This window comes from Aquila chrysaetos, chromosome Z (assembly GCF_900496995.4).
Source record: "Aquila chrysaetos chrysaetos chromosome Z, bAquChr1.4, whole genome shotgun sequence".
In the NCBI taxonomy this organism is placed as follows: domain Eukaryota; kingdom Metazoa; phylum Chordata; class Aves; order Accipitriformes; family Accipitridae; genus Aquila; species Aquila chrysaetos.
Window position 1 is genome coordinate 35392660 of NC_044030.1, and position 26277 is coordinate 35418936.

Genomic DNA, 26277 nt, shown 5'->3' on the forward strand with positions numbered 1-26277 from the left:
GTTCAAACCAGAAGGAAAGTATTACAGTGTATATATTTTGGAAAGTTAAGGGTATTTCTTGATGAATATGATGCCAGCAAACTTGCTGGTTGCAGATTCTTCCTCTTCAGTGTATTGTATTCTAAGTCAGTTACATTGATGTGCTTGGTATTGAAGCCATTTCAAGTTTTTCTTAAAAGTTTCAAATAAAAGCTCTATTTCAAAGTAAGCCCTAACTGTAGAAACACATGCTTGCAAATCATAAAATAAAAAAAAAAAAAAAAAAAGAAAAATTTCAGGCAGCTCTGCTTAGCACTTAGAATAAAGGTTGCAGTGAATCATAGGGTTTACATCTTGTGCCTTACCTTAATCATCATCACTGTTCTGTTGTGCTTCATTTGAACTGTGCAACCATTCAGAAAAATCAATATTAAAATAATGTGTTGCAAATCATATTTTATCCATGCTGTTGCAAGATAACCCCCTTTTTTATGTGTGCAGAAGTTCCCCTCTTTTTCTTGGTGTGAGAGTTTACTTCAGAGAATCACAGAATGGTTGAGGTTGGAAGGGACCTGTGGAAGTAATTTTGTCCAACTTCCTGCTCAGGCAGGGCCACCTAGAGCCTTTTGCCCAGGACCATGTTCAGATGGGTTTCCAATCTATATCATACTATGACTCTTTTTTCATTACATGTGGATGATTTTCTCTTTGTTAAATGCAAAAGTATTTGAGTAGCACCAACGTGGTTTTAGTTGGAGCCTTCAAACTTAGGAGAAATAGAAGAGAGTGAAGTAAGAAAGTTTATTTGAAGAGATGCCATCAAACATTAATACATTAATGTTTATTTTGCTTTTAAAAGATATTTGAGACATGCAAGATCTGGATTAGGAATAAGTTTAGGATATTTTTACTAGTGCTAGGAGTTCTTCTTTAATTCTTTTTTTATTTCCTTCTCTGACAGCTCATTGTGCTGATAAATGTGTCCACGGTCGTTGTATTGCTCCCAACACCTGTCAGTGTGAGCCTGGCTGGGGAGGACCCAACTGCTCCAGTGGTGAGTTTTCACCTGCTTCTGCCTGTCTCATGCTCTTTCCATGGTCTTGTCCTCTCTTTTGGGCAGATTATTATCGATTCTGTGCTTGGACTCCTGCTTTCTGGTCAGGGGACTGTTCTGAGTTATCAGGTTACTCTGCGTGACCTGATTTTTCTTCGTTTACTTGCAAACAATGTTGTCCTTTAGCAGCGCTAAATGTCATGAGCTATTTTGTGCTCAGAAACATGCAGATGATACAGAACTTGGTATCTGGAGTAGACTAGATAAAATTCTATTTTAACTATAAGAAAAGCTTTAATTTTTTATTTTCCTAATTTGTAAAGAATGATGGTGCCAGGTAATGTTTAAAAGCTATGAGCAAAGCCTTCCTTACACCCCTATCCTCCTTTTTCACTCTGCCACCAACTTGTCCTTTTTTCCCCTCACTGTGTTCCCCTCTTCCATTATTAGTTGCTCCCTGTCTGCTCAGTCTCTTCCCATTTTACTCTCACTTACTAGTCATACTTCCCCATCTTCCAGCTCCTTCTCCTCTGCCATGAGAGTGTGTGCAGGAGATGAGGGGAGCAAGAGCGGAGTATCGAGGACACATACAGCAGAAGACAGGGGCAGGTTGGCACCTTTCCTGCTTGGCGTGTGGGTACAGTCACATGCAACCCAGCGAGCAGGTGGTCACGCTTAATAAAGAAATACAGAGATCAAGGCCATCACACGCTTGATGCAAGAACATAGCAAAATGTCAAAAACACAGAGTGAAGAAGTAAAAAAATATCAGTTCGTGACCTTTTTAGTCACTGCTGTTTTCTGGACTCTGAGTGTAAAACCAAGCACTGCAGGCTGCAATAAGGCAGTAAGGTCTGGACAGAGGGCAGAAACCCCTCAGTGGCAAGGCTGATGTGTTTGTGTGCTATCCCTTCCTCTGTCAAAGGTAATAGTTTGTGCAGAACATGAATTGTTATTTTTTCTTCCCTTTGCCTGAAAGAGAGCTTCTCAGAGTAATTCTTGATTTTTTTTTTTTATTTGTTATAATTTGCTATTTATTCCATCTTTCTGTTCCCCTTTGTAAGGTCTTTGGAAATGTAATGTTTGGGCTAACATTACAACCATATACTTTGTTACATTCAAGTTCAGAGTGGGTCACTGCTAGTGACTGTTCACTTGAAAGGAACATATTTCAGTCAACAACAACAAAAAATATTTATAATTTAAATTTCACAGATCATATAAAGTTCTAATTCATAAACCAGAGCTTGATGTCTTGCAAAGGTATTATGCTGCTATTCCTATAAAAATAACAACTGTGAAAAACCTAGGTCATCAGCAGGACAAAAATAATATGGTATTTTCACCCTCATTCCTTAACAGAGTTAGGGAAATGTTCTTTTTTTGCAAACGAGGTGCTGTAAGACTCTTCATCTAGAACTGATCTGTTGTTTAGGCAGTGTATTTTGTACAATTTGAGAGAGAGAGAGTGAACAAAACCAATTAATAATAAATTACATGAGGAAGAATTTAACCATTTAAAAATTATTACATTTGTTGTATCGTCTTTGTATATACTTATGTGTGATTTTTTTCATAAACAGCTCTAAAGAAACACCAAGTTTTGCGTAAGGCATAAAACTGAGTGAGCCATGCAATGTTACTGTAATACCGATCTTAATCTAGTGTGCTGAATTGTCAAAAGAAGTTGTCAAAAAATGTGATCCTTCTTTCTGAAAGCCTTATGTATCAAGCTCTTCTGTAACTAATCAAAGGTGCAGAAAAAACGTGTAACACTAGACACGTAGAATGGGGATATACTGTTATTTATTGAGATTTCCAAGTTCAAAACTTGCTGAAAGGGCACTTCAGATGAGAAAGGAGCCTCTAAATCTGTCTTTGGAAATAATCCTTCCTCTCACAGGATTTTCTAGATTCCATTTCCCTTACCTGTCTGGTATAATTAATTTTGAATACATGTGCAGCTCTTTTCCTCTGCTTCTTCCTCAGTTGGTTGCCTTTGATTGCTTGTCACAGCAGCCTCAATGGCAAAAATACTTTCTGGTGTGCGTACACAACAGGCTAAAGCTGAAAGAGCCTTTGTTCATGTACCTTTGAATCCAGAGTGTGATCTCTGGAGAGATTGGTGACCCTCTAAAGGCTTCTGCATGACATTAGAGCTGACTGGAACTGCTGAAATTTGTTTTGGATTGCTAATGTAGTCCTAGGAGAAGAGGGGTAGGCTGAGGAAGAGGATGTTTTTGTGCATGTGCTACAGGGACGTTTGTTTTGGAATTTATCCCTTTCTGTGTGGACAGACTTGAAAAGGTGCTGCTTTCACCAGATTGTCCTTCTGAGTTTCAGTGCTGCTGTTTGTTGCTAGCTGTGCATGATTTCGTTATCCGTGTGTCTGAGGGCTACAGCACAGATCAAATAGAATTGAAGAGCAGTGGATAGTGTTGGAGAGACAGTAAGTGGTTTTGGCTCTCTGGCACTGAGTTTTATTGTTGCGTGCCCTGTGTAGGAGATTTTCATATTTTGCCTTTCACTGTATTTTCTGCATGATCCCCAATGATTAGTTTTAGTAACAAAAGGTACAATGTGATAAAATAAAGAGGTGCTTTTTCTCAATAATAATAATGTTGATATGGCAAGTTATTCATTCAAGAAAAATACATGCAAATTGTCATACTATAATAATGTCTATCATATAAACATTTAAACTATGTAACTGTTTAACTGAATAATGGAGAAGGAACAATGATTTCAAGGCAGGCCAGTATTTCTGTAAGGCAGACACTCAGGGGTTTAATAGTTACTGATGACCCAATAAAATACTGTGACTGAAAGGGAGAGATTATTCTCAAAGTGAAAGATGCCAGGCATGGTTCCAGATTTAGTAATCTGTTCATTTTCATGAACAAAAATAATGTCAGAAGCAACTGTTCTACCTAAGCACTAAACTTTTTGTGAAACTGCAGAACTAAACTTTTTCTTCCCAACTTTTTCAATCCTTTCTGTATTAGGATTGATTATTCTCCTTACAAAGGAATTTAATCTGTAAGTATCTGAGAACAGAGTTAGTCCTATTGCAGCATCTGTCCATCTGCGAACCCCCAGCTTGATTTTATCTGCTGTTTCTCAGTTGTATTTGCCCAGGGCATTTAAAATAAATTTTCAAACCATATGCCACAGCTACTATGTGAAAGTGGCTTTCTGGGTGGTAGTTGCAGACAAGTGCTTCCTAAGTGCTGTAATGTTCTCTCAAAAAATGACAGTGATTGCATGGACTAAATTCGTGCATTATGCAGTAGAAGCTGAATCAGCAAGCTTCCTCCCCTATCTTTGCATACCGCTGTGTGTTATGGCCTAATAACCTTTCTGGGGACTAAACTTTGGGGGAGACTCCCATTTTCTTTTGTAGCAACCATTACTTCCTTTTTGTGATGAGTCTTATCCAATTCCTAATAGCCTAGGTCAGTGGCTGCTTTCAGTTTAGGGAGAAGAGGGATAAAGATTTGACTGAACTACTGAGGCTGTCCTCTTTCAGTGCTCAGTTCTAGCCCAACCTATAACTCTCCTCTACATCACATCCTCTGCCTTTCTGAAACCTTACATCCCACCTGAGAGAAAAATAGGATTGGATGTATTCTTCTGTGAGTAAAACCTGAGTGGTGGTCTCAGAATTTGGCTAATTAAATAATATCTCTTTGGGGAACCTTTCCCATGTGAGACATATTTTTTTCTTCAGACCTTTTCTTTTTAGTTAAAGGAAATATACTGTATTAGGCAGTGTTTGCTTGCAGTGAATTTCAATGGGAGTTGATGAAGGAGTTGATGGTAATGTACATATATCTGAAAAGAAATACTACTTGGATTGAGAGGTCACTCATTTGCAGAACACTTCTAGCAGGAGAGATGACAGTCATGCGAAACAAGTTATTCTAATAAAGATTTATTGACCTCATACAGTAGTCAGGTCAATGACAAATGAGTGGACAGAAGTCGTGTTGAACCTATCCCTTGGAGCGAGAGAATCAGCACAACCAGTGTGCTGTCAGCACCCCTTTGAAGAAGTGTTTGTGAGCTTCAGGAGCATAAGTTAATTGGTTCTGGGCTGGGGACAAGGACAAAATTTAGAAAAAAGGACACAGTGGTAAAGATAGGTATGTTTGTAAATTAAAAATGTAAACAAATAGTTTTTATTGAAAAAAACCCAAACCAACACAACCTTTCCCTCCCAAACTGGTTTATTGTTTATATAAAATTTTTAACTGACGTGTCAGATTGGATTGTTGCATGGTATAAGAGCATTTTTGTCTACAGGTTGTGTATAAAGCCAGTCTTCCGTAAAAGTTGCTACACGTAGGGATAGTTGGTTGTCCAGATGTGTAGAGATGATCAAACCAGGTTTTACATTTGTAGATTATGTTTTCTGCCTGTTTTCCACTCACACTCTTGCAGCAGTATTTGCTGTAATACGTAATATATGGACCTCATTGTCAGTTTTGAATGTGTGTGCAAGGTGGATACACATGCAGCCTAACATGGACCCCCACTAAGCAATCAGGACATTCACTTTGTTTTTCTTCTCATGCCTAGTAGTCCACAAATAATTCCTTCAAAATCAATAGGACACTTTCTGAATAAGCTGGAGCAGAGGCAAAAGGCCAAAATCAATATTACACTGACTTGTCTGCAAAGGTTATAGCCTTCCTGATCCCCCAGCTGGCCTGGGTAGTAAAGCAAAAAGGGAATGACATGGTTTTTGTTTATGACAAGTATGTTAGGATTGTTTGTGGAAATGTGAGTAGGCATTTTCTGTTTTTATTGTATTTAAGTAATCTGAGATTTGTTTGGATTTTAATTTCTAAATTGATTCCATTGGTGATTAATAGAGTTTCATTGGGGCTATAGTCTGAGAGCATGGGGGTAGAACAAGTGGCCCTAAGGTGTAATTTGCCTCCAGGGTTTTATAAAGCATGAGAAGAGGACTGGCTTTTTCCTTAATACATTAAGCTGAGCGTTTAAAGCTGGCATCTGAGAGAAACATCTTCTTACCTTTAAATGCACTTACTAGGGAAACTTTTAAGGTACAGTAGCTCTGCCACTGTCAGATTTCCTTTACTGTCACGGGTGTTTGTAAAGTTTGCAAATTCTGTGAAAATCTCACTGTTTTCTTCATGGGACTTGGCAGATGCAGAATATGGTAGAAACAGGATCCGTTGGCATAGCTTGTGTGAGACACTCACGTGAGTTACAAGCACTGCCAGTTTCTCAGTGGAGCTTATAATTTCCATTAACCCTGCAGAGGTGGGTATGTGACTGTTTTCCACAGACACACTTGCACCCCAAGTCTGGTGTGGGTACCAGGCAAGGTGCCTGGGAGCACCTTGTACACTCTGACGGCACAGCTTGTGAATCTTGAATTGAGCTTCTTTGACCAAGGCTGTGCTTTCCTTTTTGTTTATTGAAAGCATTTTGACTAACAGAGCTTGCAAGATACACTTAGAGAGCTAGCTCATCCTTAAGTTTTCCAAGCCATTCAACAGGCTGTAGAAATAGATTCTGGTTTTAACCACATGCTTGCATCAGAAAGGCTTGGTTCCCAGAACTGAGAAACTGCTAAACACACAGGTGAAACTGCAGAGTATCCTGACAGAGAGCTATTTGCTTTTATGGAAAATGTAGAGAAATAGCTCATTTAAGTAATGCAGAACTGTGCCCTGCCCCGGCTCCCAAATGGCTACACACACAAATGCGTCCTGTTAGCAAAAGTGACAGCAGGTCATAAACAATCTTAAATTTAACTATTTCTTATTACATGTGTCTTCCCCATAATCTTTACTACCCCTAATGCTTCTGAAAATATTACTTCTGTAATTCCCCTAACTGACTTGTCCTCAATTTTGCCAGCTGAACTCTTTATTTTCTCCTCTAACAAGGCTGAATATCTTTGGGTTGAGAAGCTAACCCACCAGCAAGTTAGATCAGGTGCACATAAGGCAAACAGGTATTAATGGAAGTTGCCATCACATTCATTGTTGGCAGAGTCACTACACTGTCACTATGGTAGGTGGTATCAGAATTCCCAGGGCTACATAGCAACTGTGCTTTTCTAGAGTTCAGTACAACGATGTATTTAAAATTATATTATTCTTATGCTTAATAGAATGCTATAAAGCATTTTGGTTTTGATGTTCTAGGGAAATTAACAGATTTTGTGGACATGCTTCAGCATTTTGCTGAATTACAGTTCCAATCCTTAAGCAAAAGCAGAAACAAAAACATATATTCTACAAAACTGAGTTAGTAAATTTACTTATGTTGAGATTTACTGAAGGAAGGCATTGTAATAAATGGTGATGGTTTTATTGATTTGTAAACGTCTTTGGGATCAGAGATGCTTTTCATTTCTGCTTTTCACCATTTTGTAAACTCAGTATATTTGTGGTGTTTACCTAAGTTGATTCCTTGAATAATATCTGTCTAAATTTTTTGTTTCTAGTAACAGTGCAGAAGTACTTTTAGTACTGTTTTAATTTCAATCTGCCTTATATATTGGTGGACTTACATATTGTCACTGGCTCTCTTAGCAGGTTTTCAAGGATGTGAAGGATAACATTTGTTGCTAATTTAAAAATTAAGACGACCTTCAAGTCATTGCAAAAAAAGGAAAAAAGCTAATTTATGGTCCTACAAGGAGATCTGTGCAAAATCAGGATCATGGACAACAGCCCATTCTATACAGTACAGTCAGATTCTTATAATTTTGTAACTTTTCGTATGGCAGTGATTATTTTTAACAGTTTTTATCTCAGTAGCAAGATAAAATGAACACCAAGAGACATCTGTGCGTGTTTTCCTTAGCAATTATCCAACCTTGTGTTCTGATGTCCAAACCACTTTAAAGAGTCTTCTGAAATTTATGGCATGTGAAAGGCATATAGTTCCAGTCTTTTACAGGACCTGAAAAACACATTTTCATTGTTCTTCCACTTCACGGATCAAAAGGCTTTTACAAAGAAAAAAAAAAAAATCCCTAAATTAAATTAAAGCTTAGCATTTTGAATAAAAATCCTTTCTTATACACAAAACAAAAAGTAAGAATGAAAAATATGCCACAGGGTAAAAAGCCTACAGTATAACAAATGAAATCAGATAGAAGCAAAAGACTCAAAGAAAATCCAGATTTAATAGAAAGTGTATTCTGAAAAAAACCACTACTATTCATTTCTGTGTCTGGGATGTAGGTAAAATAGGTCTTTTACTAAAAGGCATTGATATTTTATAATTATTATGAGTGATTCTCTAAAGGAAAAAGATTTCTTTTCTGTTATGTATGTGCATATATTTTCATAACATCCTGAGGTGACTAGAACAGAGCATAAAAAAAAATATGGAAATAATATAATGTTTTTATTAAATAAGACTTTGAATGTTTTCTAAAGGATGTTTTTATTCTACTTTCCAGAATAGCTCACTTTGTTTTCTGGCTTTTTTGACTCATCTCTGAAATTTCTGTTTGCCATGTTTCACATTTACTGTCTTGCAATCCAGGCTGACAGACAGGTTGATGTCACTAGGGACTTAATGCATCTTGTAGAATTTTGAGTATTTTGAGTATTTTTAAGTATTTTATTTTGAGTATTTATAGCTTTCAGAGTCAATGGGAATTTACTTTTATTTGCTTTAAATTCCAGTTGGGAGAATTATCTGTTTCCCATCCTGCAGGAATATCCTAAGGGAAACAAATGGTTTAGATCCACAGCTAAACCAAATCATAATAGCAGAGAGTAGTTTCAAGAATACGGTCTGAACTTTCTGATAAGGATGATGTGGATTTAGATTAGTGACAACATTCATACTTCTGTCATGGTTTTTGCTTAGTGAATCAATGAATGTTGTTCTGAACACAAACACACTCAGAAATGAAGATCATTAAGAGTAGCATCTACGTGGCTATGACTTTTTATGTCCTTATCAGCTAAGAGTAATTGAAGATCCATAAAGTATTATCCAAGTTTAGTCTTGCACAGACCAAAGGTGCATGATGCCTTAATGTAATATATGAGCTATTTGACTGTTGTTATGGTATGTGAAATACCTTCTTTCCAGTCAAGAAGGAGATCAATCCAGTTTTCTGACAAAATTTTAATCTGGAGTGTGGTGCTTGCCATGTCTTTGCAAGCCTTCATATTATAATTAAAGCACTCTCTGGGCAAAACAGTAAACACGTTTTCAGGTATGCAAAATACAAGGCTATGTAACACATGAATTCGAATTAAATTTCCCTTCTATTAACACTTGAAAGTTGATGGGCATCCATTGTTGATGGAGAAAAGGGAGGACTTATTCTGGGTGTGTTTCCTTACTGAGGTCATCAGAAAAAAAGTTGAGGCGAGTGGCTCCTCTCACCTATGAATTTAAATGCTGCCTTCATAAAAAGTTATTCTGTTTTGTTGTGAAATTCTTACTGTGATTCATCAGATTCTCCTTACTGCCAGTTAGATATCTAAAGTATTAGTTCCACTAATGTATATTTATGTTAAGACAAGCAAGTTTCTTGCTTCTGGAACAGAAGGAAGAGTCATTCTTCCAAATGCTAAACTCTGGACAGCCTTAGGGCAATTTATGATAACAAGATTGTCAGTGGGCTACACCTTTGGATAAATCAACGTTTTCTTAATATTGGCCTATTTTACTTACACTGGCTATGCTTGGCTGTTAGTGGTGGTTATTCTCTAATAATGAAGTCATTTGTGGGTCCTCCTAGAAATGTTACTGTTTTCTTGTTTATATCCTCTGCTCCAAAACACTGGAATAGTTTTTAAATATGGCATTTTACAGTTGGTCTACTTTTAGTTGCAGATGATGGTCATTCCTGCTCCTTGGTGGACCTCATGGCTGTCCCTGCTGGGGATTTGTGGACTGGGCAAGTAAAAATACAGAGCAGAAAGTTGCCTCTGCCCCAGAGAACCTGTGGCTGAAGGAAAAGAAAAGACACAAAGCTGGAAACATGTAGGAGATGAGGAAGGAAGCAAACACTGACAAATGACTGGCAGGTAGTGGTTTTGGCACACTTGCCACATCAACTATTTGCAGACTTCACAGGAAGGAGGAATTATAAGGTAGGGACATGGAGGAGGACATCATGGCAGTTTTATGGCTTGGGGTATGGAGAGCTGTGCCAAGTTGTAAAGGCAACTTGAGGAGAAGCAAGGAAGATGATAGTCTGAAAATGCAACAAAGGGACTAAGGTCACGGGTGATGTAAATGTGGGGGTTGATACTTGGATACTGGATGACAAATGATAGATGAGGGATAGGCCATAAAGGCCATGAAAGTAAGGACAAGACAAGAGAGATCTGAGAGTCAAAGGAGGGACGCAAAGGAAGGCACAAAGATTTAGACTTGTGCTTGATGTGACAACCTAGAAAGGAAGAAAGGTCAGTCAAAGATGATGTTGAGGTTATGGGCAGCTTCAGTTTGTTTTACATGCTGGAGCAAGGAAAATCAATTTTCACTTGCTAAAGGCTGTGGCTCCTTGAACCTATCTGAAGAAATTATGTTGGAGTTTTGAGGAGACAGAGAAATAGGAATTCTGCATATTTGCCACTGTTCACTTATTTTAGATTTGTACTTCATGATATTGCATTCCAAGTGAGGGAGCGTTCACTCTGTTTCTGCTGTCTGTAGTAGGGAATTTTGCTTTCAGTTGTTTTAAGAGACCATAAAAATACATAAGCCGAATGCTGCAGTAAGAATCTCCTCTGTTTTGGTGACAATGATACATATTTCCAAAACCACACAGCAGTGTGCATTGCAGAAAGATGTGTAAGCCAGAATAAAATCTCATTCTGTTGTCTTGGTGCTACATATAAGACAGCTACAAAAAACGATAGCAAGAAAAGTAAATTTTAGTTTTGCTGTGATTCTTCACTTTCAACTCCCCATTAGCAAAGAAGAAAGACAAAAAGAGAAGGAAAGATCTTAAAAAAAAGCATTGCAATAAACATTGTCTGGCTTGAATATCATGTTAAAAGGAAACTGGCATACTTAAAAGATAGTTGCAAGTCAGAGTTTCTAAGGAGGTGTTTCTTCTGAAATGTTCTTTGATTTGATAGCCTAATTTTATTCTCATTATAGGCCATTCTTTAGAGAAGTACAGAATTGTAGGTGATCAAGGTGGGTTTGTCAGGAATAAACTTGGACTCATTTGCACTTTTCTTTTTGTTGTCTTTCAATGAAACCAATGAAAAAAGCAGAAAAAACCCTTACAAGTTTGTGACCACATTTAGTTTAAAATGTCTTTGTTTATAAGGAGTAATAAAGGAGTTACCAAATTCTTCAGATGTGCTTCAGATTATTCTAAAAATTCATACCTTGCACTATAAAGTATCAGGGCTCCCTCCATCCTAATTTGCAAATCACCAGCTGCTCACAGAAACCATGTGCATAAAAACACATCTAGCCCAGCATAATGACAATGTGCATTAAAGTTATTATACTAGGAAATACAGAATTTTAAATCTTCAAAGATGCTACAAAAGGCCCACAAATGATAGCAATTTGCATCACAGATTTCAATTTATTCTTGAAGGTGATTTTTTTACTGTTGAATCCTTGAGCTTCTCTAAGTTTCTAAAGTCACTGTTTGGCACTCAGTTTCAGAAAGCATTTCTTTATGATGGTAGACCTCTATTTTCTTAGAGTTTCAGACCATACTTGCTCATTTTAAATGAGGATTTATACAATGCAGTGCCTTTATTCCCAAAGGCAAACTTTTGCTTTGACTGAGTAACCTTTCGAGAGAAAAGTTCTCTGTGCTGTATTTGTAGCATTGTGTGATGTGCACAGCATATACTGCAGTGACAAAAAAGATATTCCCAGATGAACAGAATGTATAAAAAGAAAAATGACAAGATGCAGCATTAATACCATGGTGTTTATTAAACATTTACTTTGATTTTTTTTTTTTTTTCTGCTACAGCATAAGGTGAAGGCAGAAAGGGCCCTGTGAGTCTACTATGAAAGCTGATAAGGAGCAGTACAGCTAGCTGGTTCTTCTGTTTTAAAGAGTATGATTATCTGTTTTAAACAGAATATGTCTGAGGGTGAACATAAGATATGTGAAAAGGGGAAGGAGAATGACTTCTGTAAGGAAGGTGCTGTGCATAAAATAGAGCAGCATTAGGCTGGTTCTGTATGATCAATACAGAAAATTAACCCTGGTTTACTAATTGGGTTTTGCATTTCTGCAGGATTTGGGCTGTTTCCAGAAGTTATTGGGGCCAAGATACCTCATCCTTGTGAACGATTCTGAACCAGAATGCAGCATTCTGAACACGGGGCTCTTGTCTCTATACTTTGCTCCCCTTTCACATATACCCTGTGCTGAGACAGATGATTTACAGCTCCAAATCTGTTCAGAAGCCAGTAGCTGACACTTCTGCGTGTGTGTGCATGTAGTGTTTGCATATGCGTGTGTGCCTGTGACCTTGGTGCAGTCAGGACAGTCAGAGCAGCTATTCTGATTAAACTCCAGCTGACAGTCTGTAACCTGACGATAGTCATTAACTCAAAGACTATCCCATTCCACCAGATTAGCAGCTGTGTGACTTCCAGCCTAGCTTTCTTAGTGTCTGAATACTAGGAAGCAGCAGAAGTGGAAGCAACAGAAATAGTCTGATGTAATAGTTGGTAAATTTAGCCTCCAAAACTTATTAAAAATAAACCAAACTCACCACAGGAAACATTTCTACCCTTTGCCCTCTTCTTTTTTAATAGTAAACTCAGCATTATTTCTGACAAATCACTTTAATTTCCTGTAGGGAACATGATTGATTATCGGTCAGGGGACACAGAGGTAAAATACATGATTTGTCCATCTCGTTCAAAATTATTATTTATTCCCATTAATCTTGCAAATTTCTCCACGGTTCTGCCCATAACTCACAGATAGATGCTAGGCTTGTGATAGATGTTATGTAAAGGACTATCGTGTAGTCATACTATGGTGGGGCCACTGCTGTCCTGGTGAAATGCTTCACCATTGTGCTGTAGTGAAAAACTGCAAAGTCAATATTTGTTACCCACATGGCCATTGCCAGGAGAATGGTCGTGACACTGGAAATCCTATTAGCAGCCATATGATGCTTTTTATTTTAATGATCTCTTGCAAACATAATGAGATGATCATGCCAGGAAGCTAATAAATTATTATGTACTGTGTGGTACCTGCTCTTACAGTAAAATTGTTGAGAAAGGTTCAAGTTCACAGACATAGCATGTTCACCTTGGACATCATTATATCTCCAGGAGACAGCAGGTTGCATCCCAGAGAGGCAGACTGGGAATGGCATTGTAGAAGGAGAAGAGGGAGTACAAGGCCTCCGCTGCTTCACAGGTGAAGCGGTTTCTAGCAAGGTTGTCTTGGTGCCTGGGTGTTGGATGCAATGGCAGATGTGTAGTGGTAGATGTTTCTGGTCTGTGTGGCTCTGAGACTCATTACACTGGGTCTTCAAGCAGCTACATGAATGTCGTTGCACTGCACCCAATATCCCATCTATTGATGAAAGAACACAACCTTGCACTTATCAACCAAGTGTAAGTCTTCTCTTGCCTATTGCATCTATATCTAGAGTGTGTTCAGGCCACGTTTATCCTTGACTGAGCTCTGCACTGGAACAGTCATGATCTGGTGATCATTCTGAATTATTCTGTTTATTAGACATGCCAGGACAGGGGTTCTTCTTGTTTGTTTGTTTGTTTGTTTAATTTTGGTTTGGTTGGGTTTTTTTATTTATTTATTCCATAAGGAATGGCTGAAATTGAAATTGTCTATTTGGTGGGGGAGCAGGAGGAAGACTGTTATCTGAACCAGAATAACGTGTTAAGCAAAAAAATATGTAGGGGTGTCTGTTCAATCATGACAGAACATGGGACTGTCTCAGATGTCTCACCACCCATCCATATATTTTTTTTTATATATATATCCCAAAATAGCTAGTTTCCTGAGAACAATTTGAGAACTGGTTAAGTATGAGGATTACACTTTCTGTTCCATGCAGACGTGTTGAAAATAAACATATAGCAGTTCTGAATGAATGTGAGATAGCATGGGGAAAAAACAACCTGGAAGATGCTGTGTGCTGGACACAGTAGTATAGTCCAGAACAAAAAGCACACATCTTCAAAGAGAGAGGCCAATAATAAGATGGACAGTTGTTCTGTCAGTTTGACAGTATTGCTGGGTGTTTATAATACATACAATACTTTCTGTTGCTTTGCATTTTATTGTGTGTAGGTGCTCACAATATCTCCATTATGGATGCATGTTCTAGTGACCTCTCCTGGAAAAAAAAATAATCTTAAGGAGTAGATTCTTTACAAGACCCTAATCCCTTTTTATTTGTGTAGCCTGAGTGAACAGCTCCTATAGCTGAATAATTCATACCCTGAGGAGGGTTCTTGAATTACTTTGCATTAGTCTAGGAAAGTGTGCCTGTTCTCTGCCTGGCTTTTTTGCCCCAGGAGAAGACTGGGAGAACAATGGTTGTCAGTCTCCAAGAGGAGAGCCCAGGCTTCCAGTTGCTGCAGCTGAGGCTTTCCTGTTGTACTGCTGTTATCAACAGAACATAAAAATAAAATCAGATCATCTGACCATATGATTAGCACGTTCCTGTTGAACTCTAGGTGACCTTAACCTTCTGGGTCTTTATAGAACTCCCTTGTTTCTCTCTTAAGAAAAATTTCTTCCTTAACATCAAGGTTTTTCTTTTGATGCTGAAATAACCTCTGAGTGGTTTGCTTGTAGGGTTTTAATGGGCTGTATTGGGGCAGACAAGAAAAGATGCATTTGAATGATTGTGAAGACACATTGGATAACCAAATTTGTAACATCCAGATGAAGTTTAACCATGTAATCGTTAATTTCTATTGCTTGGTGAAACACTTCTTGTGTTTTCTTTTGCCCTATCAGTATGTTGCAAGATTGAAAAGGAAGTATTTGCAATTATGTAAACAAGTAGGAACCTGTGGATTTGAAAAAAATCATAATCTTATGTTGAGTAAGCTTTGCAACTTCCTTGTGGGATTCAGACAGTTGTTTATGGGTTTAGACCACATTTTTTTACTTTTTTAAGTTAGCAAGATTTCTTTGGGGAAATGGAAGCTCACTGCAACCATAACTGTTATTTGACGGTGGAGAGTGATAATGAAGAGTTTTGACAATGAAGAGACTAGAACTTGCATTTGCTTCATAGCTTCACGTTTTAAAGTGTTTGCTTTTATGCTTAAGAAATTAACTTGTGTACATAAATTAAGTTCTGACTACCAAGATCCTTGAGGACCAAGAAGAACTGAGGATGTACTACATAACTATTTCCATTTTATAACTTTTCTTTTTTTTTACAGTTGACTCATAGTATCTTCAGTGCTGTAAGATGAGCTATTATAAAACTGCTGTAAATTTTTCCTTCTACCCCTTCAGCATGTGACAGTGATCACTGGGGACCTCACTGCAGCAGCCGCTGCCAGTGCAAAAACGGAGCCTTGTGCAACCCCATTACAGGAGCCTGCCACTGTGCGTCGGGTTTCAAAGGTTGGCGCTGCGAGGAACGCTGTGATCAAGGGACGTATGGAAATGATTGCCATCAAAAATGCCAGTGTCAAAATGGAGCCACCTGTGACCACGTGACGGGAGAGTGCAGGTGTCCTCCTGGATACACTGGTGCCTTGTAAGCAGTGGCTGTATTATTTATGGGGGAGAGGTACAAGTTTTAAATAGTGCTAACAAGAGAAATTAAGTTTAGATTAACTTTTAACACTATGGTGTTGGTCTGGCTGCTGTGTAACGCAGAGAAGCAGGGCTGGCTAAGAAGCAGCTGGGCAAACCATGTTGCAGTGCACGTTCAGATGTTTGGCTGAGGAGAAGCCCTCTTGGTCTGGACTGCTAAGCAAAAGCCCCAAAAAGTAGCATCAGGAGCTTCTTCCTGGCCACCATGAAAACGGTTTGGCTACAAGTTTGGAAAACCGCATTGAAACATGGAGTTATTTGGCTTTGTCATTCCAGAATAGATTTTGAGCTTTGTCAGTAACCACAAATGAGCACCAACCAGTGTAGAAAGAAATATCTTTAAGAAGAAATAAATCCTAGATTGCCAGGTCCGTTTCATTAGATTTGTTGCATGCATGCTTTGCAATATTCAGTGTGTGTCTCTTTTATGTTGGACTGCTTTCTGTTTCATACTTTTGGCTGGAAAAGTTAACGATAGCATTAAAAATGAAGAGGTGGCTGGAGACAGGAGTGTGTGCCAAAGTAACGGTTGTCTCTGTTGTTTACCACCACCTCCCCAGCTGTGAGGACCTCTGTCCCCCCGGGAAGCATGGGCCGCAGTGCGAGGAGAGATGCCCGTGCCAGAACGGAGGCGTGTGTCACCATGTCACCGGGGAGTGTGCCTGCCCGCCAGGATGGATGGTAAAAACACTTTCTGAAATCAACACAACCCCATAAAACTTCCATATTTGTAGATTTTGGGCAGCGTCAGAAAAGGTTAGCAAATGAGGATAGCAAATGCAGTCTGCCTGTAGCCAAGAGTAATGAGAAACGTATTTTAGCATAAGGGATGGAATAAAATACTTACAAAACCATCTGTTATGGAAAATCCTCCAGTTCTGCCCTGCCTTTTTAACCATATCGGATTCTAGGAAGCAAAATACATGAATTTTACTATGACAAGGCAACATCCTTTGGATCTTGTCTGGAAGTCATTTGTTTCTAGATATAATTTGATATTATAGGGAAGTGACATCGTTATATATTTTAGCAGTGGATTTTGTGCCTGGTTTTGTATGTACAATATGCATGGCAAAACCCCCAAACTGTTAGATACTGTGTTAAATGTTGGTGATGGAAATGGGACATCAGAACTTTGACATTATCTTTAGACTTTCTACCCTTTTGTCAGTGGGTAGGGAAAGAAGAATTGACCTCGGAGCTGCAAGTACCCTCCCCTACTACCAGGCTGCCAACTCTGAGTTGGCACATAACGGAGTTGGAAGGTGATCAAAAGGTTGGAAGGTGACCAAAGTCCAAATAATTTCTTTAAATACATTTGTAGATAATATTCATCAATAGTATTTATTAATAATGTTTTCTATTTAAATGTCCACTTTGGGTGAAAATCCACATTTACTGAACTTTTAATTATCTCATGATAATTGAGATATTATATTGAGGTAACCTGTGGCAGAGATCAATTTTTCACCAACTAGAGAACATAGCTATAAATGATCATCTCTGTCTGTGTGTTTGAATAGCACCACTCACTTGACTACCTAATGTGGATTATGGCCATTTTTACTTTTTATTCCACCTCATGTTAGAAGAACAAAATTATTGGTCATAGAATACAAATGTTTGTGTAAATTCTTGACTCCCTTTATCTGCTTAAATACAGCTAATGAAAAATGAGATAACATATGAAGCAGTGATGGAAATTTTTTACTAGTGTGTGTCTTAACTAATAAATTACTGTTTAGCCTTTTGACTAATTTTTCCATTCCAAGTAGTTATTTAAGCATAACTCTTTGTTAGTTTTAGTTTTTTCAATTCTGTGAAACACAATTTTGTCAGCTTAACCTTCTTTGCTTTTCATGTAAGGAAGGTTTAAAGTAGCCAGGTATAAATTCTGCAGTATCTTACGTTAGCTGAAATACTTGCATGTCTTTTGTCTGATGAAATGCCTGTAAATATGTTTCTCTTGAAATGGCTTCTCTTAAGAACTGATGCTCCCCTCACTACACAGGTGTAATTAATTCCGAGGATGTAAATAGCAGTGCAGAAATTCCAAACCCGTTGAAGGGAAGCAGACGTCCTACCTAGGCTTTTAAGTTAAGCTGCTTTCAAGGAAATTACAAACAGCTTTTCCTTTCATCAGAAAAAAAAAAACCCAACTTATCATAAAGTAGTATAATTGGGGCATTACAGCAATTGCTGATTTCTACACCACTACTCACTGGAGGGCATTTCCGGATGTCTTGATATATACTACTCCTGATAAATAAATTGGGAAGAGCTTGACATCAATTAGTCTTAAACGCCTAAGTGTTTTCACTGCTGCTTAGAGATAGTGTTTTTCATTAGCTTGCCTTCCAAAATGGAAATCCTAGAAGATTAGTCCTCCAGTGCTGAAACATATCCCGCATTTAAAGCTGGAGAAGAGTCTGGCATTTCCAAGATCAGCACTAGATGAGTGACACAAGATCTCCTTGATCTTCCTTCATTACAAAACTTTATTCCTTGTCCATTTAAGCTGTAATCCCAAATCTAATACTAAGATTTTTTTTCTGCACATGCAGGGTATGGTCTGTGGTCAGCCTTGTCCTGAGGGTCGTTATGGGAAAAACTGTTCCCAGGAGTGCCAGTGCCACAACGGAGGAACCTGTGACTCAGTGACAGGTCAATGCCATTGCAGCCCAGGTTACACTGGAGAACGGTAAGGAAAACTTCCTTTTGCCAGGCTGCTGAACCTGCAAGGGGTCTGCTACGACAAAGAAAGTTAAGAAGCTGGTAGAAAGCAGAATGAAAATACGTGTGATATGATTAAGAGAGTCTTACGAAATGTCTGCCATGTCACTTAGCTGATGCTGCGTCGGAAGTTAAAAGTGCCTATGTGATTACCCTTTTGTGAGGAAGTGCTAGGTTTCAGGATTTTCCTGCTGTGGCCCATGCTCTGGCAGTGTCTTCTGGGTCTTCACTTGAGTGTCTTGCAGAATGACGCAGTTTGGGTTATGGTGAACGGGTGAGGAGGGAAACTCTTGGTTTTGTGCAGATGTTTGGCAGCCATAGTAGCAAGAGAGTCTCATTTGGTTCCTCTTCAAAGTGAGCAAGCTGGAGAGTTGTCTCCTAAAGTATTTCATTCAAATGAAGAAGTGAAGCTTTTTTATTTTCCGACTTGATTGTTAAAAATCATCTTTGGTAGATTGGAAAAATAATACAGCAAGACATCATTTTTGAAGGCAGTGGAAAGTGATGAAAGAAGCATTCTGCATGTATTTTAAACAGCATACAAGTCGTTTGCTGAGGTCAGCAGCAGCTTAATCACTGGGGTCAGTCCAGGGAATCTCTGCCAACAATAGTAAGTATTATAACCATATGCACTTCCCACGCGAGTGTTCACAGGACAGGGGGAGAGCTGTGCCAGACATAAGGGGAAAAAAACTCATAAAGACAAGAAAAAATTAGTCCAGAGCCATTTGGATGCCAAAATTAAATTTGTGTCTGTGAAGAAACAGTGCAGAAAGTGGTAGATGCATTTAAAGACACACAGACAAGTCAGCAGGGAAATCAAAGGGATATCCATATGAGAGTCTACACACTGCACTACACTGATGTTTTTAAAAGCAATTAAATTTTTTGTCTTGGAATTCAAATCTGACTTTAATCTGAAATGCCTTACAGGCTGCAGTGTTTTGATCACTTTTTGCAAGTCTGAGCTCCCTCTTTTCCTGCAAAATGAGCGGTATTTGCAATTCTTTTGTTTTTCAAGAAACTGCAAGGGCAGGAATGGGTCGGAAGCAATGTTGTAGACCTGGTTCTTATTTCATGTCAGTGGATTGGCAAGGGAGGGAAGCGTGACAAGAAATGTGTGGGCATTGGCTGAGCTAGCATGTACATACCAGCAGCAAAAAGGACGTTTTTTAAAGTGCTAAGCTATTCTCCCCTTCTTGTTGTATATGGCTTCAACAGTATTTGTCTTAGATTTCGGTGTGGTGGTGACTCCTGGAACTTGGTCATACAGCAAGAAAAAGAGGACTCCTAGAGCATGTAACAGTTTCTAGGTGATGTGCGTTAACACAAGAGAATGTAGTTTAAACTACTTTTATAATTCTTCTGCCTAATACTTTTTGTTTGATACCTGTCCTCACCACAAAGTGGAAAAGGGTATTTCAGAAGCTGGTGAAGATGCAATTAAAAAAAAAAAAAAAATTGCAAGGTTAAATTTCCTCTAATTTGGCTGGAATTCCTGATTGTCATTTGGAGAAAATTCATTCTTAGCTTTATTTGTTTAACTTTATTAGGAAACATTTAAACAGGCTTATTAGCTGTATTACTGTGCTACACCTTTGAAGGAAAGGAGATTTTATTGCTGGCTTCAGTCAGGGCAAAGTTACGAATACCTTGAAACTTCTGGATAACACTATCAGATTGAGGCAAATACTACAGAAGCATGAAATGAACATGTGTATCCATTTTACCTCAGTCAGAGGGCTCTGCTAAATTCTGTTACATTTTGCAGTGCCTCGTATCACATGTCTTTGAAATTTTCCCATAATAAACTACCAATCATACAGTAAAAATACAAAAAAAGCAAATTGTATATGAAAAATGGAAAGAGACCACCAAGGAAATTCTTTTATAGGACTGGGGAAATGAGAAAGTTGTAAGCTGATAAAACCATTAATAATGTGCCGTCTTATCAAGTAATATTTTTGTACAATCTGTAACTTGCTAAAACTTGCAGGTACCCAAATTGCAGAAGATGTTATGTACCCGATACCACCTGTTGAGTTCACAGCACACCTCAAGACTTAAACGTCAGCATATTCTGCCTTAAAGCTTTGGGATTGAGCTGTTTTGTCTTTTTGTCTATGTCAGCATAATTCAGAGTTTATAGGATTATTGTATTGAAAAATAGGGGGATTTTCCCTGACACATAACTATGAAATGTTGTCATCCTTGGCTCTGAGGCATGAACCAGTTGAGCTGAGAGGTCTGCTCTCACACATGTAATCAAATGTTTTAAGTGCACTTAGTGCTGGAGCCTTTAGTAATGCTGTAGTAGTACTGGCATTCCAAATTTTAACAGTTCAGTTATAAAACACAGAGAAGTTAAAGCTGAAAACATCAAACTGGTATTGTATCTCTTAAATACATTGCCAAATGAAATTGCTATCCAGAAACTTATTAGTAGATGAGTTGCAAGTTTTAGAAGCAGGATACTGAAAATTGTCTTTTAGTAGTCAGGCTGGACAGCTAAACATACAGTCTGATCTTTAGGTTAAATAATGTCTTTCATATGTAAAACATCAAGGAAATAAGACTGTTAGCCAAAGTAGCTATCTTCTAAAAGCTTTGTGAATGAAAGAGGAAAAGTTTGGTGAAGAACTCTCTTTAATAGGATATATTTTCCTTAAGAAGCAACAAAAATCATAGCTACTCTCCCACATGGGTTAAACTCAAGTCTTTACTAATTTTCAGTTTCATCCGTTAGAAAAATCAGATGAAAAGAAGGGGTTTGGGCTCCTGAAGATCTTCCCATGTCATCCTATGAATTTTTGAAGGGCAAAATCAACAAAAAAAATAGGTTTAGAATGAAATTCTGGAAAGAAGGGTATTCTGGAAACATCATGTGTTTGGAAACACAATGAGAAAATATTCTTATTAGAGACTGCTGAGTGTGATTGATTGCCAGGGAACTTCCTGCCCTGAGTGTCTGCAGGGGCGCGGTTGTCTGCTGGCTATTCACACTATTGTTAAGTGGAGAATCTAGATCACTTTAAAAAATTAGAGATGGATGGCTTTTGAAAGAAAATATTTGAAAATTTATTCCTTCATAATTCAGGTCTGATTTAAGAGGGTTTGGTTTTGCTCTGGTCCTGAATGCGAAGGGCAGTGGTCTGTTTGTGCACATTGTCTCCTTTGTTGGAGAGAAGGAAGACATTTTTCTGAGGAATTTGCAGAGCCAATGTTTTTAAGCCTGTCTAGCTGAGCAGCAAAAGAAACCAGAGAGACAGGCACTTCTGAACATGAAGTTATATAAATTCCTGCTCTACTTAAGAGGTGTTTTAGACCGGTATAAGAGATTCCTCATAAACCATATTTCCCTTAAATCTCCAAAAGCTGTAGTTTATGGGAAATAAAACTAATTTTTGTTTGTTCATTGTTCTTACAGATGCCAAGATGAGTGTCCAGTGGGGACTTATGGAGTGCAGTGTGCTGAGACCTGCAAGTGTATGAATGGTGGGAAATGTTACCATATTAGTGGTGCCTGTCTCTGTGAACCAGGATACACCGGAGAGCACTGTGAAACAAGGCTTTGTCCTGAGGGAATTTATGGTCTCAAGTGCGATAAAAAGTGTCCCTGCCACATGCCAAATACCTGGAGGTAGGCTTTACACTCTTTAGCCTGTTTTCTTTTTCTATATAGAGTATAGAAATCCGAATATAATCTGAAAATAAGTATTTCCTGATTTTTCTAGTACTTTCATGCAAACTGAAGCAGCTAAAGACTTGTAAGAGTATTTGGTATTTAACCATATCAAGAAAGAAAATATCAACCCAAAATAGCTTCTGAATTCTAGTGCTTGCAACTGTATTTGATCTTAATGTTCACTGCTGTATTTGGTCTCTGACCCATGAAATAACTTTTAAGACAAAGTGTGACCTTTGACTATATTTACTACATGAATAAATCATTATATTTTTCACCATACGAAGTCAGTATACATCACACATCCTTTGCATATTCTGGTGTACTGTAGACGAGAAATAACTGAATTGAAATCAGTTGAAATGGATGTATAGTCTTACAAGTCGGGCATGAGAGGAGAACCCATTTCTCTCTCTGTGTATACATATATAAGAATTGGTGTACGTGACTATTTTAATACAAAATTTCTGAAGCCTTACCAGTTGTAAATCTAGGTTTCAAAAATACATTTTTTTGCCATTTAAATTATTTTTCTAGAAAATTATCTAGAATTTTTTTTTTCCTAGAAAAATTCTATTTCTCTAGAAAGCAGGTAAAATCTGATCCCTGGAAATCAAATGAATATATTTTTCCAATTGGCTTACCTTTTACCGTCTCTCCTTATTCAGGCAGTAGTGAGTCCAATTTTTTGAGTTTTCTGTGTCTTTGTGGATTTCGCAGTGTTCCAGCATATTGTTATGAAAATTTAAAAACTAGCTATTTGGAGACAAACTTTCAGCCATGAGGGAGGAATGTCAGATGTCAGTCGAGGCGAGCCAACATGTGTATAGAATAATTCTGGACAGCTTTCTCTTGTTACAAAACACAGTTCTTCTGATTAAATACTTTGGTCACTGTGCTTTCACTTACACTTAATTGCATTACTAATCACAGTACCTTAGATAAGGTTTTTGAGCATAATCTAACTTCTTGCTATTGAAAATAGCTGTGAAAGAAATTTGCAGAAACTATTGACTGTTGCATAGAATGCTGCAGTATGTTGTATATAAGATGCACTTTTCCTCATAGATAAAACAAAAGCCTTTAGCCAGAATTTAGCAGTGATGTTAAAAGCACTCAAGCATATACATGGAAATACCTATTCTGTTAGGCCTCTGTGAAAAATTACTTTGTGGATTGTCTGAGTTGTTCAACATGCCTTTCATTGACAAACCATGTGACAGCAAACTGAATTCTTTTCCCTTTCCATTCATATGCTTTTACAGTTATGTGCTTGCACTTCTGTTTTTCCCATTTAGTTGAAACGTCTTTTGAAAAAATACAGCGTTTTTGACATAAAATCAAGCAATTCATTCTTTGGGCAGTGCATTCAAGAATAAATGGCACTATAGTGCTGACCCATCTAGCTCTCAAATTATGCTAGTAGACCAAATACTATTGTATTATGAATTATGGTTAGCTGCTTTCCTGAAAATTTGTCTGAAGACTGTTGTAGCAGCCTTATTTGACAGGAATGCATTACACTGTATAGTATTTCTGATATTACAGGGATTACTTCTGATTCATGTTCAACACAGCTGTTCCTTCATTTATATCACTGGAATACAACTTGTGGTCAAATCAGATCACAAATGTTCACGTGTAAACACCAGCATATAGCTGGCCTTTTTTTTGAACATTTTCCCTTCTGTATGACAAATCAAAAGGCACTTAACAGTCCTGTAGGTGCAGGAGCATATTTGCAAGGGCATAATGATCTGTGAGGAAAACAAAGATTTTCTTGACTTCACAAGTGTATTTTTCATATATAGGTTCCTTCCGCCTTGGTCAGGAAGTGATTAAGACCACCACATAACAGAAATCAAAGGGCATCTGAATAACGGTATAGAAGACAAAGCTCCCTCCAGAGACTTAACGCTTTTGAGAATCTTTTGAGAAGCCAGTTGTGTCTGGCTGTCTTCATCTCTCAGTAAATATTAATCAGCCAGGAGACAACTTTTTAAGCACGTCAGGGAATACCTTCATCCCTTACTTGCCTACCACAAGTACTATTTGGGCTCGTAGTAGCCAGAGGATCTTCTTCATAGCACTAACCCATTTAGCAGCAATGTAACAACCAATAATCCCAGGGCACGAGAAAGGGGGTACAATTCCTTCTTGAAATACACTTTGTGTGTCTGTAGGACTAGGATTATGTTAGGACTTCTAGGGGCCTTGATATCCTGAAAGCTTTTTTCATCTGTGTGTGACCAGTACTTTAGATATCCTCAAAGAGGAGCTGTTGGTAGGCTTAGAGCCCTAGGTTATTACTTACATTCTTATTATTCATAGATACGGAAATGAACTAGAGGTTAGTTAAAAAAATACTTAGCACCAAAAAATACTGCTGTAAAATATGTATACATAAGTTGCAGTATTCAAGTACGTGTCTAGCAATTTTCTTCAAATAAAGGTACAAAACCATTATGATACACCGTAGTTCAAAAAACATATACATATTTCTGTTACTGTTTGATGATTGAGGAAATTGCATCAAAACAGCTTTGGCAATAATTTGTAATTTGCATTTTGGGTAGGCTAAGCTACAGGGATTTTGCTGCTGCTGTTGGTTGATGGCAGCTCCTGAGGCTGAAAGGCAAGCCCATCTTTGTTCTTGGTTGTATCAGCAGCCTTTATTAGATGCTTCGTAAAGGGTTAGTCATAGATATACTTAAGAGATTTTATTCTTTCTGAAGGGTCCAGAGGACAGCAGCAGGAAACAGCCCTCTTGTGCCATGGTTATTCTCTATTGCATCTTTTGATATATATATGAAAGGATTTAAGCAAGAGTGCAAATCAGAAACAGACCTCTGTTCTCTGTGAGTAGGTGACACTATTGATTTTTCCATTTTTACTGAACAGTCAAGAAAAAAACCAGAGTGAGTGCTAGGTGGCTGAGACTAAGACCCCATAAAACACGCTTCCTCAGTGGGGTACAACAGCAGCACTGTAAGCTGGTATGAGCAGACCCATGTGTCCCTGCCACTTCCATCCACAGTTTGTGGGGCTTACAGAAACTTGTCATTCTGAAGATCCAGTTTGCAGGAATAAGTGAAAAAGATGTCAGTCTACCTTCATCAATGTTGTCACTTCGTTTTGTACAGGAATGTTCTTCTAGCCTAAACCACTTTTAGACTGGGTTTTGTTATGCCTATACCCAGGTGACACCTGATGATCATTCAGAAAATGTAAAAAAGGCAGACTGTAGCTGCATATTTACCTAGAAGGTTTACAAACGATATTTGTTACACCTGTGTTACAGCATATGCACTGGTTTCAGGTTGATCTCCAAGCTAAATTTGAGATGTCCCTGGTTTTTTTTTTTCTTGTAAGCTCTTTCTGGTGATCTTCCACCACTGCTTCACACCTGTAGGTAAGATCAACTGAGGTCATTCTGTATGACCAACTAATTTGGTATAGTTCAGGCTGGAATTAGGTTTTATTCATGACATGACCTCTAATGGGGTTTCTTTTGTCTCAGCCTTTTTCTGAGATACATATATAGGGTCAAGTGGAATTTTATAGTGTCATACATGCTTAGTTCATATAGCCTGGATGTGTTTTTAAAGTCAAGATGAGGGCATCTTGCAATTTTGCATTTTTCTAATGGACTTGTACGTACATGTACAGGAGCTTTTCATGGAAATTTTATATTGCATAGGATGCTACAGAATTTAGTTGCATATTGTAATAGTGAAACACCTGTATAGATCATATGAAAATCATTAAGTTCATCTACGTCCTTCAAATATATAGTATCAACTACCCAGAAGTATTTTTTTTGTCTCTGTACAGAGTAGGGTTGTATTTCCAGAAAGTGTGAACAAAAGACCAGGAGTAAAAGCAGATGTACTGGCAGTTATCTTTCAATATCTCTTTATTTCCCTATCTTAATATATAAATCTTATTGCCAATTAAGCTAACTGCATGAGAACCCATCAAAAAGCTTCAGAAGTACTCCAGCTTCCTACATCTAATTACAAATTATGGAATACTAATTTTGGTGTC

The 26277-nt window shown here is 38.0% G+C and overlaps 1 protein-coding gene across 4 annotated transcripts in view; it reads left to right on the plus strand.

Moving 5' to 3' along the window:
* Nucleotides 1–26277, plus strand: part of MEGF10 (multiple EGF like domains 10) — a 112070-nt gene that overhangs the window by 40456 nt on the left and 45337 nt on the right. For all 4 annotated transcript variants that reach the window (XM_030005237.2, XM_030005235.2, XM_030005238.2 and 1 more), the window contains exons 5-9: nt 941–1033; nt 15507–15753; nt 16373–16493; nt 18377–18513; nt 21973–22185. In XM_030005237.2, the coding sequence (XP_029861097.1) occupies nt 941–1033; nt 15507–15753; nt 16373–16493; nt 18377–18513; nt 21973–22185 (811 nt within the window). The remainder of the gene's footprint in view (nt 1–940; nt 1034–15506; nt 15754–16372; nt 16494–18376; nt 18514–21972; nt 22186–26277) is intronic.